This window comes from Actinia tenebrosa, unplaced genomic scaffold (assembly GCF_029948245.1).
Source record: "Actinia tenebrosa isolate PJP-AT-01 unplaced genomic scaffold, QUT_ActTen_1.0 PGA_scaffold13__45_contigs__length_12533684, whole genome shotgun sequence".
In the NCBI taxonomy this organism is placed as follows: Eukaryota; Metazoa; Cnidaria; class Anthozoa; order Actiniaria; family Actiniidae; genus Actinia; species Actinia tenebrosa.
In genome coordinates, this window is record NW_028292573.1 from 9016707 (window position 1) to 9037238 (window position 20532).

Genomic DNA, 20532 nt, shown 5'->3' on the forward strand with positions numbered 1-20532 from the left:
GTTGGTTGGTCAGTCGGTTGGTTGGTCAGTCGTTTGAATAGATGATCGATATCATTTGACTAGTACAGCATAGTAAAAAACCCGCTAAAATATCTCACCTATGTTATTGCCTTTCGATGTCATACTTTTCAAAAACAAATCAATAATAAAGAGATTTTCATAATTTGTTTTTATAGAAGCCAGATCAGCTCCAAGGGACTGACAGTGGGCTCGTGCATCGATCCAGGTTTTGTTTTCATGGATCACCTTCACAGCAGCATCATTAATGCGATACCATCCTTCACCCAAAACTGAATGCACAAAGACAACGTCAAACGTCACCAAAACTAGGCATGCACAAACATTATCGATTATATGATCATAGGGGTAAATTTTAAGACGAAATCAAAATGTTCCGTCATCTTTGTGGCCAATGCAGCGATACCATCAATAAATCTTCATTTACTTGAAAAACTTATCTGTCATATGTTACAGATATTCTTTTAAGTGCTCTTTTGTTATTAATATAAAAAAGTAAAACTCTGCGTACGCAGTTTATAGTGATGCGTACAAATACACGTGCTCATTACATTGAATAATGGATCAGAATGAATTGAAATACTCTGTAAATATCTGTAGCGCTAGACTCTAGGAGGATTTGGACTAATAAGAACGTTTTCCTATAACTACATGGGGCTAGGAATTTTAATGAGATTGCTAATATGCTAATGAGCTACATACCTTACTTGGATAACTAAATTATACCGACATAATCTGCGGGCAGAAGTCGTAATTTGATAATGTTATCAGTGATCGTACGCGAAGCTGACTTTGATGAGGCTCTAAACGCATCTAAACGTGGATGCAACTTTATATCTGATAAAGTCGTCCTCATTAGTATTCAAGTGATAATAACACCTGGTCATTATCGTTTGGATGGTAATTAAGGTATGTACATGCACGTGACGTGTTCGGCCGATCCAATTCGACCTAAGGCTTATGCATTATTTATGAGTTTTTAATGAGATATAATGAATGTAAATGGGCCAGTAGTGTTAGAGACTATGTCGCTTACCTTCCTTGATAATTGTACATCCATTTAGGTCACATTCTTTCGTATTCTAATAGAAGTGGTGTTAACAATAATAACAATAATAAGTACGAAAACTCACTCTCGTTATCCATGCCTGGACACTCAAAACAATTTATTAGACTCACCCCCATCTGGTGGTACTGGGATCCCTGTGTTGGTACCAGGCTCCCTGGACTCGCTTTCTTGCTGGAGTTGTTCAGATCACATTCAAACATTCCAAAACTGTTGACACGAGCATTGATGGAGAAGCAATTCATGATCCATACGCATTTATCCCAGCACAGCTCGACAAATTGCGTGGTCATGGTTGTTATCACGTGGTCTTTGAATTCTACATCTTGTTCTTTGATAAAGCTGTACTTTTCACATGCGTGAAGGATGCAAATGTGCATCAGCAATAGTATCAATCGCTGCATGACTTGCTTTTGATGCTGAAAAACCAAGTACTATTTTGTATTAATAAGAAATCAGAATTACACCTAAACGAACGAACGAACGAACGAACGAACGAACGAACGAACGAACGAACGAACGAACGAACGAACGAATAAATATTTTTACTTTATACAGAAACCACAATACCTCCTTTCGACACATTAACAGAAGAAATGAAACAGAACTTTATTAACACATATGAAACTTAAAAGACACTGACAAAATATTCCAGATCAAGTGGAAACTAATTAAGAAATGCTCTACAGATCGCAGCGTGGTTATATCAATAGTACAGAGACATGCGCGTGCGTTTTAATTGACAATAAGTTTGCACTCAAAAGTTATCTTTTGTGCCTTTTGTGTATTTTTGTCTGAAGAATCAAGATATTATCTTTTGAAAATCTAAAAAATGATTAAAACTAATGAAAGCAGACTAAATTGCCTATTTTGTGGACTCCTTGCTATTGTCTTTTTCGTCTACGCCTAGGCTCATTTTTATTGTCCTAAAAACTAGTTTTCAAACTACGGCTGTTTTTAATCAAACACTAAGTATCCCTTGATCAATGCAGAAATACATTCGATTTAATAGAATTCCCGTTTAAAAAATTCCCTCAAAGTTAATTAAAAGCAGGTGAAATCGTTTTGTTATCTCTAACAAGAAATTAAATGAAGGATATATAGTCTTTAATCAATAATTAATAATAACAATAATCTCTAATCAATAATTAATAAATTTTAAATATTTATACATTTTTTCAAGATTGTAAAAAACGAATAGAATTTGTCCATTATTTAAATATGAATATGTTAATATATGATACTTACAAAGAAGAAGGAATTATGAGATGAAAAACTGACTAATGAGGAAAATTGAAATATATATTAAATATCTAACTATGTATCTTTATCTAAAAATCTACGTTAATAAGCTAAAAATCTAAATTTATAAAATGGCGCTTTCAGCAACCTGAATGTCTAAGTCTATGTTGTTTATATCATTATAAGTTCTTTTTATAGTCCTTGAGCCTCGTAGACATACAAGTGCAGATCTTAACAGAGAGAAACAAGTCTTGGCCCTAATCCATGCCATTGTTTTGTGGTACTCTTCACCTTTCTTTCGGGCTATCAGTTCAGTAAGCCTGCTGTGATATGTTTTGCATTCTTTACTCATACCTCCTGTTGTACAAAAGACAAGGGGAGTAAATGTTCCATGTTCGATTTCGTTTACTCTTTCGGTGTATTTCCGCTTCTTGTCATTTTCATGTAGCTTGTAGATTTTGGGTAGATCTAGATCTTTGTACGTATCTGCATTTGGGTGACAAACCCTTACGTCAAAAAAGGCAGAACGTTGCTTCTCCCAGAAACCTCGTGCATGGATGTCAAGTCTTGCGTCTGCAGCTTTGTTTGCTCCTTTGCTTAGTTTCTCATCTGAGATTGATTGTAACAAGGGCTCAATCTCTACGTCGTTGCATACTGTGCTAAGAAGCTCAGCCTCCAGATTGCGTAATTCGTTGTGACGTTGAATTACGAATCCACCACGTTTACATATCATTGCGTGATCGACCGAGAAATCTTCACCACATACACACTTTGATGGAATGTCTCTGAAAGACCAATTATAACGGAGACGTAAAGCGTCTCTAAATTCTCTCTTGTTCAAGTCGAATCCCATTTCCTTAAGAGGAATTACAGTTAACCAGGTTGATGCTCCTTTCTCTGCGGCTAAGTCCAAGGATCTGGCTGTAATCTTTGGTAGACTTTCCTTCAGACTTTCAAACGCATCTTTGGATGCTTTTTCTTTCTCAGTGTGACATTTCTGCTTTGCTGTTTTCACTTCAATTTCATCTGGCAACTCGTGAGACTGGGAGATAATCTTCTCCACAAGTGGGGCACTTACTTTGACTGACGATGAGAATTCATACTTTGCGTCAATACACGGGTTAGTAATACCGATACCTCCATATCGTGTCGGTAGCGATAAAATCTTGCGATCATCTTCATCACAATCTTTTTGTGTCATGGCGGGTATAAACACGTCGGAGATGGCAGCTTCTAAAGGTTTCAGTAGGTCTGAGATATCTGGAAGTGTGCGAAGAAAGTACGTCCAGCGATGTTTTAAGCCAAACGTGTAGGCAGCGTAACAGGCCTGTGGCTGTGATAGAGCAAATTCTGCTAATTTGGTGATCTCATTCACCCAGTTGTCAATCTTTTCCGTGACGTACTCGTTTAGAAACGATCTGGAACCAAGAACTGCACCAAGATGTTTGTGCCCCTCCACTGTTACATTAATGGGTGTATCCTTAAAAGTTTCTCTGACGATTTCTTCTTTTGGTGGCTTTACTATAACCCAGCACTTCTTTGCGTTGGGGAAGTACCCAAGATCTGGTCCGTACTGGTTAAGAGTGTCCCACCATTTTTTAAGATCCGCTGCTTTTCCTACACCACTAGCGTCATCAGCGAACCAGCATTGCTTGGCGTCAGAAAAAGCCTGCAATGTTGTAATAAGAGGCTGCATACTCAACGCGTACATACCCATAGCCAGTGGGTCACCTTGTGTTGTTCCCTCAGCTGACACGAGTTCTTTCCCGCCTGTGATGAATAATCTTGCTGACTGTCTGTACGAGTTGATGGCATAAACTGCAATAATAGGGCAAAGGATTCTGATGTTGTGCAAAGCAGCAGCTCTGTTTAGTGAGTTGAAAGCATTTGATGCATCAATAAGAAGTACGGCATCTGTGTTATCTGCAGCAAAGATAGTATTCATTGCGTGAACTGCAGCTTCATTCCCTGATCTCTGGCCTGCACACAATTGGAGAGAGCCACTGGTCTCGATGACGTCATCCTTTGACACATTCATTACGCACTTTCCAATGATTCTTCTGATTACCTCTCCAACTCCAATGGGTCTTACGCGGCCTTCACCTTTGTCAAGCGGTATCAAACGACTTGCAACTAATGCCTCTATGGTGGTGGGATCTACATATGTTGTACAGAGGATCTTTGTCATTGTGGCTAGTGCTTCACAAAGCTTTGAGGAGGATTGCTTGAATGACTTACAGGCAAGAATTCTTCTGAAGCCATTAGCGTCAATACCTGAAGGGCCACCCGAGCCTTTAGTTCTCAGGGCTGCTTGTCTGATCATATCACCGTCTATCTCACTACTATAAATTGACTCGGGTATCTCATCATCAATTGGGCCGAATAGCAATGATCCCAATTTCGCTGGCTGTGGTTCAGGATGTTTCTCCTTGAGTTGAGTCATGACGTCATCTGTAAGTGGTAATATGCCTCCGTTTGTTGATTCATTTAAGAAGCGCAATGCTGAGTTAATTTGTCCTTCCATCACAAGTTTTGCAAAGACTTTTGATCGATCAGGTGGACATGTGGTCTTGTGTTTCTTCATGCGACTTTGAATTATCCTCCCCTCGCGAATTAATTGATTGAGCTCACCGACCTTCCAGAGTGCGAGACGTTTCGCCAGAATGCGTTGGTTTTCTTTAGCTTTAGACTTTTTATTTGGCTTTTGGAGACCCACAGCCAACAGAACAAAGGCAGCTTTTAAGGCAATATGCTGTTTGTCAGAGCACGCATTCCAATCATCTATGTGTAAAGTTATTTGATCGATAAAATCTCTACCAGTTCTCCCATAAGGAACTAAAAAGACATTTCTCCTCCAAGTTGTTATTTCGTTGTAAGCTTCTAGTATGGCCATGGTAGGAATATTAATTTCCACGCCTTCTAAATTTTTACCCCAGCAGATTGTAGTTGGTTTGTTAACGTTTGTATATAATGGAAGATTACCAGGCTTACTCACGCTTTCAGAAGAACAATCACTAATTGAAATAGATGTACATGTATTCTTATCGATCTTATCGATCCATTCAGCGTTATCTCTTGGGAGAAGATTAATGTTTGTAATATTCAAATTCGTTGATGGATTCGGTTGACTAGATACATATTTAATTTCGTTCTCGTATTCTATAGAATTTTCTTGTAAAATTGAGATATCAACTGCTGAAGAATTTAGTCTATTTGATGCAGCTTGCTTTTCCTTTGGGTTTTTATTTTTGGATCCTTTAGGTCGACCTCGTTTTCTCGGTTCCACTTGCGTGATCGTTGACTTCTCATTGACAGGTTTTATAGGTCTTCCTCGCTTACGCTCAGTTTGGCTGTCATTCGCAGAAATAAGGTCATCTTGGTTATTTATCATCTTTCCAGCTTCTCCAAAATAAAGTATTACGGCTTGGATAGTTTAGTTTAGATTCATTATGTTTTAATTGAAGAAATATGGCTCCTTTGTAGGAGCTCCAACGGGACGTCCTTCCTGCACTGCCCTTGATTGTTTACAAGAAATTAAATTGAAATAAAAAAACCCTGTTATTTGTTTGGATGAAACTTTCTGTTCACTTTTATTTGTCTCTCCGACACTTGTGAATAAAGCAGATCTTCAAAAGGATTTTGGTTTCTTACTTCTTTTTTAGCATTTAGTTTTGTCGGTGCGAGTCCTTACCTTCAACGTACTGATATTCTCTACTTTCACATCCCCATAATACTTTTGCGTCTTTGGGGGGTAACCAGAGGGTGAAAACCCACTTATTTTGCTGAAGGCTGATCAGACAATGTTGACAATACCTTGTTTGGTATCCAAAAGCAAAATGAAGAAGTAAAAAACAGAAAAAGTTTGAAGCTTGAAGACGTTTAAGGTAAATTTTTAACATTTTTTCGTAAGTCAATACATTTTCTGTAAGACCAAAACTCTTGATGATCTGTATACGCAAAAATAACTTGGAATAAACTGATAATCAGTATTGTACAGATAAAAGCAGGTATAGTACAAATTCAATTAAGAAACCTTTCAATTTGGGACAGTTTTAGATTAGTTACCCTCAAAGACGCAAGGCATTATGAGGATGTGAAAGTAGAGAATGGTCGAAATTTCTAAGAAGTTACACCAAACTAAATCTGATTTGCAGCAGAGCAATATATTTCAGCAAACTACAGTCAACAAATAAATTATGAACCAACATAGAATGTTTTATAACTAACAACGAACATTTGACCTTTGATGTTAAAAAAGTGCAGAGATTTGTTAAGTTTTTGATTCTCTATTTCGTTTGATAATGACATTCATTGAAGAGATCATTTAATTTAATATTTTTCGTCAAAAAATCTTCAAAAATCTTCAAAGTGGCAGAAGTCATAATCTTATGAAAGTTTTCCAAACAGTTTTAGCTTTTCTTTTCTTCGACAGTAAAATAATTCAGATAAGGCTCCAAAATACTTGGGGTCTTGGAGCGGTACGAAGCGATGATGGCTGAGGATTCTGTCCCACCCAAAACGGCGCCTAAGTAAAGAGCTCAAAAACAACGAAAACAGAGAAATACATTGCGCCCAAGTACTTGTCATATGCAATTTTAAAGTGCACATGAACCCTTCGACAATACATTCAGTACTGGTTCTGCATAAAGTAAATAGTTGATTGGTAAAATATTTCTTGATTTAAGTGATGCGTCTCTAAGTTATGAAGGTTTATACTTCCAATATGTAAATGATGGTGACGTCAGGTAAGGTATTTGAGTGTTTTTGTTGTAACTAGTAATACTAAATGCTGGCCATTTTGAAAATAAAAATTTTAAATAGCTTTCATGTAAACCATGAGTAAAATAATGATGCTTTTTAAATACTGTATCTATGAACCAGTTCGATTTTGTATATTTAATTAAGCCTTAATAGACGTCACGCTCATTAGCATATTGAAAGTATAAACCTTCATAACTTAGAAACGCATCACTCAAATCAAGAAATATTTTACCATTCAACTATTTACTTCATGTAGAATCAGTACTGAAAGTATTGTCGAAGGGTTCATGTGCACTTTAAGCCAGAATTTCTATTAACAAAGTGTAGGCACTAAGAGCTCATGCTAAACGTTTTTTGCTGAATATATAGGTGTGAGTTAATATCTTTAATTATAAAGTTCAAAGATGTAAATTTTGCATGATTGAATAAAATCGATAGTTCACAAAATAACCCATATTTAGGGGTTAAACAAACCCTTTGCAATCTGTGAATGACACTATAAACAACAGGGAGAAAACTTACATCAAAGAGAAATGTGAAAATAAAATCGCAAAGGATCGATAGACTTTAATTAAATTTTCAGCATTCAATTCAAAGTCAAGATAATTTTCTCCATAACAAAAACGAGTAAAAAAATTAATCAAAAATACCTTTTATCTTTTACCTGTCCAGAGTACTTTCCTTATGTTATTTTCTGGCGAGATCCATGGACATATTTGTATTTGAATTGTGTAGTTTTTGGCTCCAATTAAAATTAGTGATATTGAGGCTTTTAAATTGTAATGCTATGGTAACGGCTTAATTCCCAGACCCAAACATTTCACATGAAATAGTCTTTAGTCCTTGCATATAACATTGATAGACTTGAATTAGCTAGACTGAAAAATCAAATATTTGGTTGTTATGCTTCAAAAAATTCAATGTATATATACAGGTAATTTTAGTTTCAAAATAGTTTTTTTCAGAGGGGTAACTTCGATTCTTTATAAAAAGGCAGTTTGATGAATCAGTTTGTCAAATCCTAATTTGAGCCAAACTGACACACTCTTAAGTCAAAAGATATAATTTATCTCTCTCTCTCTCTCTCTCTCTCTCTCTCTCTCTCTTATAAGTCTTACAACTTAATCATCAAAAAGATTTAAAAATCCTTTGAAAAGGTTGTTAATATCCCAAGCGAAATGTAAGTATTTTTTCATTATTTTAACTGAATAAAAAACATTTAAAATCGTGCGCAGAAGAATGACAACTATAATAATTAATTAGGAAGTATAACATTTAGTAAATTTTATCAGTTTTGAAAACTTAGCCATTTTGCCAAGACCTATGTTAATCTTCGCTTTCGATTGAACTGTTATCCGCACTCGATCTATAGATCAGTAGAAGTATTAAGATACTGTATCAGAGTGGACTTATTCATTGGTAGTTACTAAGTAGGGTTAAAACAGCAGAGAGCATTCGTTTTCCAAATGTAATGGCATAAAAATAAGTTTTTTAATGTTATTATGTCATATTTTCCTTCCTTCCTTCCTTTCTTCCTTCCTTCTGTTACGTGATACATACTCTATATACCTATGATAATTAACTTGTCTGTCTACACTATATGTTGTGTAACACATGATTTAACACGCTGTAGTTGCAATACCTGATTCACTTAATAAAGAGCGCTCATGATCAACATCGAAAGCTAGTTGGTTTACGATACACCTTCCTTCCTTCCTTCCTTCCTTCCTTCCTTCCTTCCTTCCTTCCTTCCTTCCTTCCTTCCTTCCTTCCTTCCTTCCTTCCTTTCTTCCTCCCTCCCTTCCTTCCTTTTTCTTGGTTGCCGTAATGATGAAACTTTCCTCTTTATACTAATTCTTTTTCGTACAAGTTTTCGCACCAAAAAAAGATATACTTTAAAAACGATTAAAAAATAATAGTTAGAAAATCATTTGGATTTTTCAAGACGGACAATATACGTGAACGCATTACTGAGTATTTCGTCTTCAGCGATAAACCTTTGATAACTACATGCAAAGGGATCTATTAATTTTTTTAATTCGATTGACTTTTACTGCAGGAAATACATAAAACGTTTTCTAATATTCTTACCTTTTTGTTCTCTCAGTAACTGAGCTGTTTTAGTTGTTCAAAACGCTAGTAGTTCGTTAACTTAGACGAATAACGAATACAATAAACAAGATACCGTTAGGGCGCTGTTATAACGTTAACATTGATGATTCTGATAATCTAGCAACCGTCATCAATTCTTAATGATTAGAGCTAATTATTGGCCAATGATATATGAAAGGAGATTTACATTTATGCATTTATTTTGGTAAACTGAATAATTAAAAAATATAGAAAAAGTTTGTAGCGTTAAAAATCGTGATTTTAGTGATTTTACTTCGGCCATGAGAAAGTAGTAAGCTTAATACATAGTAATGATAGACGCTAATTCCATGTGTTTCTTTTGTTTTACTTTGGGTGTTAGTCATTAATATACAACTTTGTTTCACGGGCCAAGTAAGGTCCCGTCCAGACGTATCCCATTTATGGATCGTTTTCGCCAGCGTACATACACTATCTATACACTATCATTTTTCAAGACAAGGCCACTATCCGCAAAGAAAAAGAAAAAATCTATTGTCTATAATATTCGGAAATGTTAGAATCTAAGACTCTAACACAAAACCCTTTTGTGATTTCATGGTTCTCTCCATGTCATATTTATCCCATAAAGACCCGAACACTTGACTTCCATGTCATGTCTCCTGCAAAGCCCTTTTCAAAATATTGATCCGCACAAAATGCAAACAAAAACAACATGACACATTTCTGTAAATCCTAAACCAAAGTCAACATTTTTATCGCGACGAAGAAGACAAACAAACTTACAAAATCAATCGAAGAGGAAACTACAAATTATATTTAAAAGGTTTTATTAGTTTGCTGCAAGAGAGCATAAATAAGAGAGGGAAACGTCTTTGCAACCATGAAGAAAAAATATAATAAGCATAATAAATAGCAAAGATAGCCACTAATAGAGGCTTTGCACTATCACGTGATGACAGCCATGACATGAGGAATTTGACGTTATCTGATTGACATGGGACAAAGAATTCAGTTTCCCAGGGAAAATGATTCTATTAGAGAGTTTTAGATTGACTTTTTTTTCTCCCCGCAAACGGCAAACGTGTCCACGTTTTTATAGTTTTCCTGTATTTTACTTTACCTTTTGCAAACCTTCTCACCAAGCGCAAATACTCTTTTGTTTTTCTACTACTTGGACTTTAATTTTTTGCGATCCGTTTTCAGTAATTTAAGAGAATTTTTTACTGGTCAACTGACGTTTCACGTTTGCCGTGAACGTAAATCTAATATAATAGAGAGTTTTAGATTTACGTTCACGGCAAACGTGAAACGTCAGTTGACCAGTAAAAAATTCTTTTAAATGACTGAATAAGAGTCGCAAAAAAGTCCAAGTAGTAGAAAAACAAAAGAGTAATTGCGCTTGGTGAGAAGGTTTGTAAAAGGTAAAGTAAAGTAAAGGAAAACTATGAAAACGTGGTCACGTTTGCCGTTTGCGGGGAGAAAAAAAGTCAATCTAAAACTCTCTAATGTTGTGCCTCCTCTCATGACTGCATTCCCGCGATGGTGCAAAGCCTCTATTCCATTGTTTTCTTTTCTTAGTGTCACGTGATCAATTCTTAACCAAATCGGCAAATAACAAGATTTCCTCCATTTCTTTCTTTCTTTTTTCCTTCTCCTTTTCTTTTTCTTTTTTTCTTGGTAGCTGTAAATAAAACTTTTCTTTTTGTAGTAATTCATTTTCATACAATCTCCTGCATGAAAATAAAATACACTTTAAAAACGATTAAAAAATAGAAGTTCAAAAATCATTAATTTGGACCATTTAGAAAGGACATGCGTGAAAATACTTTTACGAAGGAAGAAAGTCCAAGCCACCATCTTGCAAACACAACACACTTTCAATTACGAGTTCAAGTCTTTTGAACCTTGAACTCCCGAAAAAACTTGATCAAAATGTTCCTTAGGTTGAGGAATTTATTTTTTGTAAACTCCCTTTGCTCTTCCTCGATCAAGTCAAAAAAATATTTAGTGTGGTTTTTTGGAACATTTATTTCAATTTGATTGTTTATCTAGTATAGATGGCGACTTTTTCACAACCAAAAAAAATTGTACTAAAAAGATGAAAACTGTTAAAAAGAACTTTGAGCAAAGTATGTTTGTACTTGTTTTACATAACGATCTTTTGGTGTTATGATGGATGGTAGCGTGTGAGTGGATGTCTCGGTGACGCGATGCCCGGGGCGGGACGCGATGTTTGTACCGCCAGTACTCTACACGCTTAGACAAGTAATCCATTTTGTCTCGTGTTGATCATGAACTAAATGAACTAATTCAAATTGGTCAAAGCTGTGCTCCGGGGTCATACATGGACTGTATAGCGGCTGCCAGAGGCTCCTTCACATAATTTCAGTTCGATCCCGTTGAGCTGCGCCACTGCTGTACTTGCGGTGGTGATAAGCGATGACATATTCAATGAAATCCTTAATTTTACAATAACTTACAAATTTCTTGCGCGCTGATTGGTTATTTTTTATCATCAATAAGAGGACAGACAGATAAAGCTGACGTCAACGAGCGCGCGCTCTTTCCCTTGGTTGTTTTGATCGCTAAAAATGAGAAGTTTTTATCGTTTTTGTTATTATATTGTAAAAAAACAAATAGACATCAGTTTTTTATGTGTCTGTCCTCTTATTGACACACTACTATATACACACTACTTTGACAATGCGATGACGCAATTTATCGTCAATAATAATGTATATTTGTTACCTGCGTGAACTCGGGCTTCATGAAAGAAAACTTTGTGGAATGTGCGAAGACTGATAGTAGGCGCACAAGTGCGTGAATAACCGCCGTTTGCATTACTACGCGGACACCTCAGACAAAAATCTGGTCATGTAGTTTGCAATAGATAATACTCCGTCTATAGTACCATCATGTAGAACTAAAGCTACCTCTACTCCACAATCATCAACTGTTGTTGATAACTCTTGTGGTGTTATGTAATAAGCCTTTTTATAGTTTAAGAATCGATTCCACTGCGCATGCGATTTTATCCCGAATTTCTCACCTTCTTTTGTTTAAACCTTCTTTTGTTCTTAATTAAACAAAAGAAGGTGAGAAATTCGGGATAAAATCGCATGCGCAGTGGAATCGATTCTTAAACTATGAAAAGGCTTATCATTTAAACTCAAATTATGAAATAATTGATTAGCATAATAATGCACATATTGATCAACTTGATATACTCTGTGGTATACTGCTATAGGTTAACGATCACGTGTAAACATTCTGCTACTAGAACTTATAATAAACATACTGGGAATAACGAGATGTGGTGTTTTTCTGTAATGTTTATTGTCACTTCTATATCATTACATACATATACAGTCAAATTATTAGTTTTCTCTAAGATATCACAGTCACTAAACGATGAAATATTACCATTGTGAATATAAACGTCAATGTATAAAATACTGAGGTTAATAATTACATAAACTAGTAATCATCATCAAGATAGCAAAATAATGACTTTTCAGCGTAAAAAACATTGTAATAAGAACCAATAAGATAAAACATATATTTTCGAAACGATTAAGAAAGCATTACAGCACATTGTGAGTCACATACCGGTGTGTTTACGCCTTCGCTTACGTATTTAGTAGTTCTTTTTCTTTGTTTATCAGCAAAGCCGTGTGGAAATTCAGCAGTTGAGTCCTTCGTAAGGTCAAAGTTTGGATAAGATTTATAAGATAATTGGTATGATATGGATGATGATCTTTTTTCTTCCTGTCGGTAGTTAAATTTCTTTGACGTTTCTCCTCCCTCCATCACATTTGTACATACGAAATCACATTTAGATAACAAATTTACGTTTAAATAACAAGCTTTTCTGAGATTTTCAGCGGCCGTAGCCGCTGTTTTCGTATTATTACTTCCAGTCTTGCCTACATCTTGTTTAAATCTGTCATTATATTTCTCGCTCAGGCGTATGTGGCATGGCGCGCCAAAACATCATAACAAAGCAACAACCAATCAAAATTTGGAGGATCAAGTAAACCAATCAAAACCTTTATTTGACCAGCCAACGCCAGGGTCTTCTCTCGTCTGCGTGAGAGGGCCCTGGGAACGAGGTTGGCTCGTAAGGTGTTCTCTCATCATATGTCCCAGGCGTCCCTAACTGGCGTTAAGTGCGCATGCCTGCTTTTTGTAGACGAACATGGAAAATACAACGAATAATAACGGGCGTTTTATAACTCGGACCTTCCTTCGCAAAGAAGCCCGAGTAATTACATATATAGTTTATATATAGTATATATAGTCAGTTCTCTTGACAAATGCATTAATAATTCAATTCATTACTGTTGCGTGTGTGGATCGGAAATCTTCGCATAAATCGATGAAGTTCAGAAGTCGTGTCCATATTTGCATATTTTACTTGTTTAGAGCGCAAACGACAAGGCATAGGCCTTAGTAGCTGGTCTTCCTCTCTCTCCATCAGTGCTCTCACTGATTTAAGAGTATTGAAAGCTGAAGCTACTTGCCCCAAAGTCCGCGCACTAACCAAATGAGCCACACCTGCTTTTCTGACTAACTGATGAGAGTGTGAATAATTGTTAAATATAGATTAGCAAACCTTGCGCGCACAGGACACTTTGTAAAGCAGTGTTAGAAAACAGCATTAACTACAATCTTTTGTTTCTATTGTAAATAAAACAGAAAAAAACCCAGCTTTTTCTGTGACACGTCCAGTAGTACAACGCCAAAAGCACTCGAGAAGTGTCAGAAGTGCTCGCCTTCGGTTCGTGCTTCTCTTCACACTCCTTTCGTGCTTACGTCAATTCCTGCGTGCTGTATTGCTAAACAGAGCACAGAAAAAGGATCTTTTATCTGTTAAATAAATTCCAGGCGGATTACTTGAGACTTAGTCAAAAGGTTTATGAAATTACGATGTGCACTGGTGCAAAATTCGAGGGTTCTGCTCTCTTTGCAGCGAATTCATAAGCATTCATTTCGAAAAAAATGAAAGGTTACTATGGCATTTCAGTCAGCGGTTTTTGTGCTCAAGTATGTTGTCACAGTCACCTTAAGGGAATGGTTTGCCACAAACAAAGTAACTTAATCGTGTGCAGTAATTGTCAAACCACTTCCCGTTCTTCTTCACTGCAACACATCTTGGACCATAAGAGGGAGGAGCTTCTAGAAAATAAGGCAACACCATGTTTTTGGTGCTTGTCCCATCACTCCACTTGAAGGTGCTGCTATCATTCAGGGCATTGAGACCAATCCAAAAACTACCTTGTTGTTCATAATCTATAGACACAGTAATGATAGAGGTGTTCATAGGTTACACAGGTATGACTGTAAACAGGTTACGACACATTTAAACATACATGGTGATACAAGGGCGGATCCAGGGTTTTTGAAGGGGGGGGGTCTCAGGGGTAAATTTTGTGGGCAAAGGAATCCCAGTTGCATTTTTACCACAAGAAGCCCATTTGACCTCAGGAATGACAGGGGGGTCGCGACCCCCCCGACCCTCCCCCTGGATCCGCCCTTGGTGATATATCTTCTTGTACTAGTACTCGTATTTCCCCCAACATATTTACTACTAAAGGTTAATATCTCCATGCAATCAACAAAGAGTAACTTTGTAGGCTGAAGCATATCAAAACCGATAACTGTCTGTATATCTGTCTGTCTTTCTGCGTGTCTGTCTGTGTTTCTCTATTCTCAGAACAATACGTACGGCGTTCCTCAGATCTTTTTGCCTTATTTTGATTAATGTTATATTGTTTGGGGTAATTGTCATAAAGGACTATCCGATAGGCTCCAAAAACTACAAAATCGCTCAGCTAGAGTTATCACTCAATCAAACTATGATGTAAGATCGGCTGATATCCTCAAATCACTCCATTGACCGGATAAACTTGTTGAAAGACGGACCAAGCATAAGGCTTGTATGATGTATAATATATGGAATAATGTTTCACCTTCATATCTTATACCTGATTAGAATATAGTGAAAGACACTACACAATATAATTTAAGAGAAATGGAATTTAGATTAACGCTTCCGAAACCAAACACTGACTTTTTATCTGTCTGTCTGTCTTTCTTTCGGTCTGTCTGTCTTTCGGTCTGTCTGTCTGTCTATCTGTCTGTCTGTCTATCTGTCTACCTGCCTGCCTGCCTGCCTGTCCGATTAAGCCCATCGGGACTGAAAAAATCTAATTAGATGCTTCCCAAAGCACTGACTTTGTCAATATACAACGACCATTGCAACGTACATAAATATGTAAGTATAAGAGTCAAGACCAATCAAAGACAAACACTTACTCATGGCTTCTTGTATCTCCTGATCAGTCATACTGTTATTGAAGACCATTAAATGTCTCACGTGACCAACCAATGCTTTGTTAGAATAGACGTGAGGCAAAGCGGTCCCCAAAACCCCAAGGTGATAGGTTGTGTGGGTTGTTGGTGGGATAGGTATAAACGCCTTCGTTAAACCGTGTGTCCCGTTTAACACAATCCTGATCGTTGCTTGTGCCTTTTTCCATGTTACAGCAATGTGGTTCCAACCATTCATGTCAATACTATACAATCAAATATAAGGAAGAAAGCTGATTAGTAATATCGATATACAATATATTTAACAAGCATGATATAAACCAAAGTTTGTTTTGGAGAGGTCGAGAGCTATTGTATAAAACCTTGAAACTTCTCACAGACTTTTCCGGTAGTTTATATAACTTATCCAGCTATCAATCCATCCATATTTTAAGGCTTCCAATTTTCTCACTCATACACCAACTTCAATAAATAGTAAACGCAGTCCCTTATGTTCAGAGTTTATCTGCACATTGTAGTTTAGAGCTGGTATCTTCTATGCTGGGTCACAAGTGATTTGTTAACACACCTTGCATAATACGATGTCATAGCACTCCCGTCCTCCTGTTTGTATATTTCAAAAAGTAGAGAGTTATGGTTCCTAGATAGGGTTAAGCGGAAACACTTCGGAATAGCCCAATCACTGTATACATTTTCTGCGTTATTTGTACTGTTTTTACCAGGCTTGAACCACAACATGAACGTGTATCCCTCGGGATTCATCACGACTGCCGGGACTTCTGCATAGCCTTTGAGTCCAGGAAAGTAAAGTGCTTTTTCTCCATCGACCACGTCGTACCTTGGGGTAGGGGTTCCCTTCAACCTATAGGACAATAAAAATGGCTTAGTTGACAGCCTGCTATAGACGTCATATATTTTTTTCATCCAACTTTACTACTCTGATTAGGAAAAAAGTCTTACGGGTCTAGGAACCAATTACAAGGCGAACGATAGATCGAATTAGAATTTGGAAGTTGATTTTTGTGGAGGGAGGATAACCGGAGAACCCGTAGAAAAACCCTCGAAGCACAGGAGAGAACCAACAAACAACTCAACTCACATACTACCCAGGAGAGAACCAACAAACAACTCAGCTCACATACAACAACAAGCCTGGCGGGGATTAAGCCAGGGCCGCATTGGTGAGAGGCTAGCGAGCTTACCGCTACGCCACCCGTGCTTTCTATATAGATGAATCATAATGTGATCCAAGTGAAATCCTAAAAGCTCTTGCGCATGCATTTGAATACGGAGCCGTGAGCGTTTTTATAAAGTTTACACAAATATTTTTTGTCATGTGGCTACCACTTTAATGTCTTCACAGGTTCGTTACTTACACGACGTCTCCATCGGTTCCTTCAAGTGCCCAGTATTTCAACAAGTCTGGTAAATCATTCCCTGGTAGTGCTATGCAAAGGAAAATGTTGTCGAATGTTAACATCTAAGTCATTTGATTGGTCAGTCTGTTGGTTCTTAGTAATTATTGAGTTATAGATATGTAGATATGTCGGTCAGTCGTTTGACTGGTTGGTCGTTTGACTGGTTGGTCGTTTGACTGGTTGGTCGTTTGACTGGTTGGTCGTTTGACTGGTTGGTCGTTTGACTGGTTGGTCGTTTGACTGGTTGGTCGTTTGACTGGTTGGTCGTTTGACTGGTTGTTCGGTTGGCTGGTTGGTCATTTGACTAGTACAGCATAGCAAAAAACCCGCTAAAGTATCTCACCTATGTTATTGCCTTTTGACGTCATACTTTTCGAAAACATATCAATAATAAAGAGATTTTCATAATTTGTTTTTATAGAAGCCAGATCAGCTCCTTGGGACTGACAGTGGGCTCGTGCATCGATCCAGGTTTTGTTTTCATGGATTATCTTCACAGCAGCATCATTAATGCGATACCATCCGCCACCCAAATCTGAATGCACAAAGACAACGTCACACGTCACCAAAATACTAGGCATGCGCAAGCATAGTAGACCGCTGGTCATTTTATATAGGCGCATATGATTATAGGAGTGCATTTTAAGACAAAATCAAAATGTTCCGCCATCTTTGTGGCCAAATGCAGCTCTTCAAAGGGGACGAGCCTATACATACAACTACTATGCTTTCCCATCCGTAAAACTGTCAGTCAAGTTATACTCGGATATTAATATTTATGTATCATTTCTTATAGATATTCTTTCAAGAGTTCTTTTGCTATTGATAAAAATTCAAACGTCACGCGCTTATTACCTTGAATAATGCATTAGAATGAATACGAATACTAAGGTACATTCCTGGAGCACTACCTCTATGAGGATTTGGACTAATTGTCGAGTAGTGTTTAATAAACCCCGACATCATGTTTTTTTCAGGTATAACTACACGAGGCGTGGCCGAGTTTATTGAACAGCTGAAAAAAATCAGGTATAATTCACAAACCTTTGGTCAAATTACAGCGAACATATACGGTTGCAAACATGAATATTTATAGATGGATAAAGGTTTGTACATCAATGTCATGCGCTCTGAGATTTGTACGCATACGTCACTGCTATTGCAAAGCGAGTTAAAAAGAGGCTTCCAAAAATTCAAGACATGCAGCATGCCAGTCAAGGAAGGAACACTAGTCGACACGATTTTGGAGATCGTCGATTATAGGACGTAAGACTGACCTTGATTACGCTCTAAGTCTTCGTTTTAGCGTGGGTGCTACTTTATCTCTAATAAAGTCGTACTCATTAGTATTCATGAATATTAATGAAGAGGACCTTATCGGATATAAAGCCACATACACGTGACATGTATAGTTGATCCAATTAAATCCAAGGCTTATGAATAAGACTGATGTCACTTACCTTCCTTGATAATTGTGCATCCATTTAGGTCACATTCTTTCGTAACCTAACAAAATTAGCGTTAATAATAAAAACAATAATAATAATAATGCGAAAACGCACTCTCGTTTTCCATGCCTGGACACTGAAAACAGTTAATTGAACTCACCCTCATCTGGTGGTACTGGGATCCCTGTGTTGGTACCAGGCTCCCTGGACTCGCTTTCTTGTTGGAGTTGTTCAGATCACATTCAAACATTCCAAAACTGTTGACACGAGCATTGATGGAGAAGCAATTCATGATCCATACACATTTATCCCAGCACAGCTCGACAAATTGCGTGGTCATGGTTGTTATCACGTGGTCTTTGAATTCTACATCTTGTTCTTTGACAAAGCTGTACTTTTCACATGCGTGAACGATGCAAATGTGCATCAGTAATAATATGACTCGCTGCATGACTCGCTTTTGATGCTGTAAAAGAAGAATTTTGTATTTAAAAAAATATGATAATAATAAAGAAGCTAAAGAAGCTCAAGAAAGACGAACACTACAAGTTCTTAGGAATTCTAGAGTCAATTAAGCAGGAAGAAGATTAAACTTTAAAGAATGCCTCAAAGGTCTTTCTACAGAGAATGTCAATGATCTGGTCAAGTGCGCTTTCAGATTACAACCGAGTTATAGCAACAAACCAGTTTGTTCTGCCTGTATTGACTCATCAGATGTGGATACAACATTGGTCGATCACGGAACTACGGAAAGTAGACAGAGAGGCTCTCAAGATCATTGTTAACAACGGTGGAAAGCATCCAAAGAGCTCGCGAATGCCTTATTATATCTACCCAGAGAAGAAGGCGGAAGAGGTTTACGTTCTGTTGAGATTGAATACAAGACTATCAAGATCAAGGCGACAGTAAATTTGTACACGAACAATGACCCGACGATGGCTGTAGTTAGAAACTTTGAAGAGCAAGTTGTAAAGAAAGGAAGATTATCTCTTGTAAAAGATGCTCAAGGAGCTGCTGAAGAATATGGCTTCACTCTAAACTTAGAGCACCCGGACCCAAGTGCACCTACAACAGAAGAAATTCATAATTATCCCTTACACGAAGATAGGTAAACATCTTAAGAAACTGAAAGTTGGACAGCTGAAAAGCGAGGTCAAAGAGGAAAAGTCGCAAGGAAAGCTGAATGCTGAAAGATGGGAAGATGAAAGTTTAAGCAATAAAGATTGCTTCTTATGGATGGGAAACTGGACATCATGTCCAACCCACGTTGTAGCTGGCATGTGCGAGTTGTATGAGCAACTACAAATTATACTACAGCAAAGTGTACATTTCAGTTTGATGGAAATTGTAAATAGCTCATGACTATATAGGCTACGCTTGTGCGCCCTATACGATTTTTATAGATTTGCATACGTAAGTTTCAATAAACTGCACATGATAATAATCTACCATCTATCATTCATTATTTTATAGATATGGATTTGAAGGATCTCAATATTCTATTCCATGGTACAAACAACGACGAAGCAAAGAACTTATGGTATATACCATGGCAGCTGGAGAAATGTCTAAAAGATGGCGCAAACCGACAAGACATCAGTTTCTTACACAAGAAGAATAAAGAGTGTACTATCGTGGAAGGACCATATGCACCCCAGGAACAATCGCGACGAGAACAAAGTATAACAATAGAAAGACAAATACACAGATCTAAAGTTTCATTTTCTCGCGGTATATTATAAAGAGCTTGAAGAAGAACTGTCTAAGATATTGGATAAGAAAGTAATAAAGTCAACAACAGAACGTTCATGAAAACGGATTATTTCCTAGAACTGCGAAATAGTAAAAAGATTTTCCACTTGAACAATAGATATATACAAGGAATCGATGTATCTAGATGTATGTATATATATATAGTCAACATATAGGGTTGAGTTGCTGCTAGTTGGAAGATGACCCAGACTCTGGCTCATTAATAGCTAGAGAAATAAGAGAAAGCAACAGAGATGCCTGCAAAAGAGGCTCGTCCATCTACACACAGACTGGCCGCCGTCTTGATGATCGCATTTGCATTCGCATATTAATCATCTTTATGATATTTGCAATAACGATCCCACCAAACCGGTTTCCCGCCATTTAAATCTAGCTAACC

The 20532-nt window shown here is 37.2% G+C and overlaps 2 protein-coding genes across 2 annotated transcripts; both read right to left on the reverse strand.

Moving 5' to 3' along the window:
• Positions 1-2385: 2385 nt before the first annotated feature.
• Positions 2386-5832, reverse strand: LOC148911775 (uncharacterized). Its single transcript, XM_089029008.1, has one exon. It carries the CDS (start codon positions 5715-5717, stop codon positions 2451-2453), a length of 3267 nt encoding a protein of 1088 aa, XP_088885134.1. The 5' UTR covers positions 5718-5832; the 3' UTR covers positions 2386-2450.
• Positions 5833-12564: 6732 nt separating this feature from the next.
• On the reverse strand, positions 12565-18780 carry LOC148911776 (uncharacterized). The gene is made up of 7 exons (XM_089028751.1): positions 18541-18780; positions 18393-18438; positions 17276-17467; positions 16891-16960; positions 16083-16376; positions 15500-15759; positions 12565-14473 (listed from the first exon to the last, which is right to left on the reverse strand). The coding sequence occupies exons 1-7, from the start codon at positions 18718-18720 to the stop codon at positions 14247-14249; spliced, it is 1269 nt and encodes a 422-aa protein (XP_088884877.1). The 5' UTR covers positions 18721-18780; the 3' UTR covers positions 12565-14246.
• Between the last annotated feature and the right edge of the window lie 1752 nt (positions 18781-20532).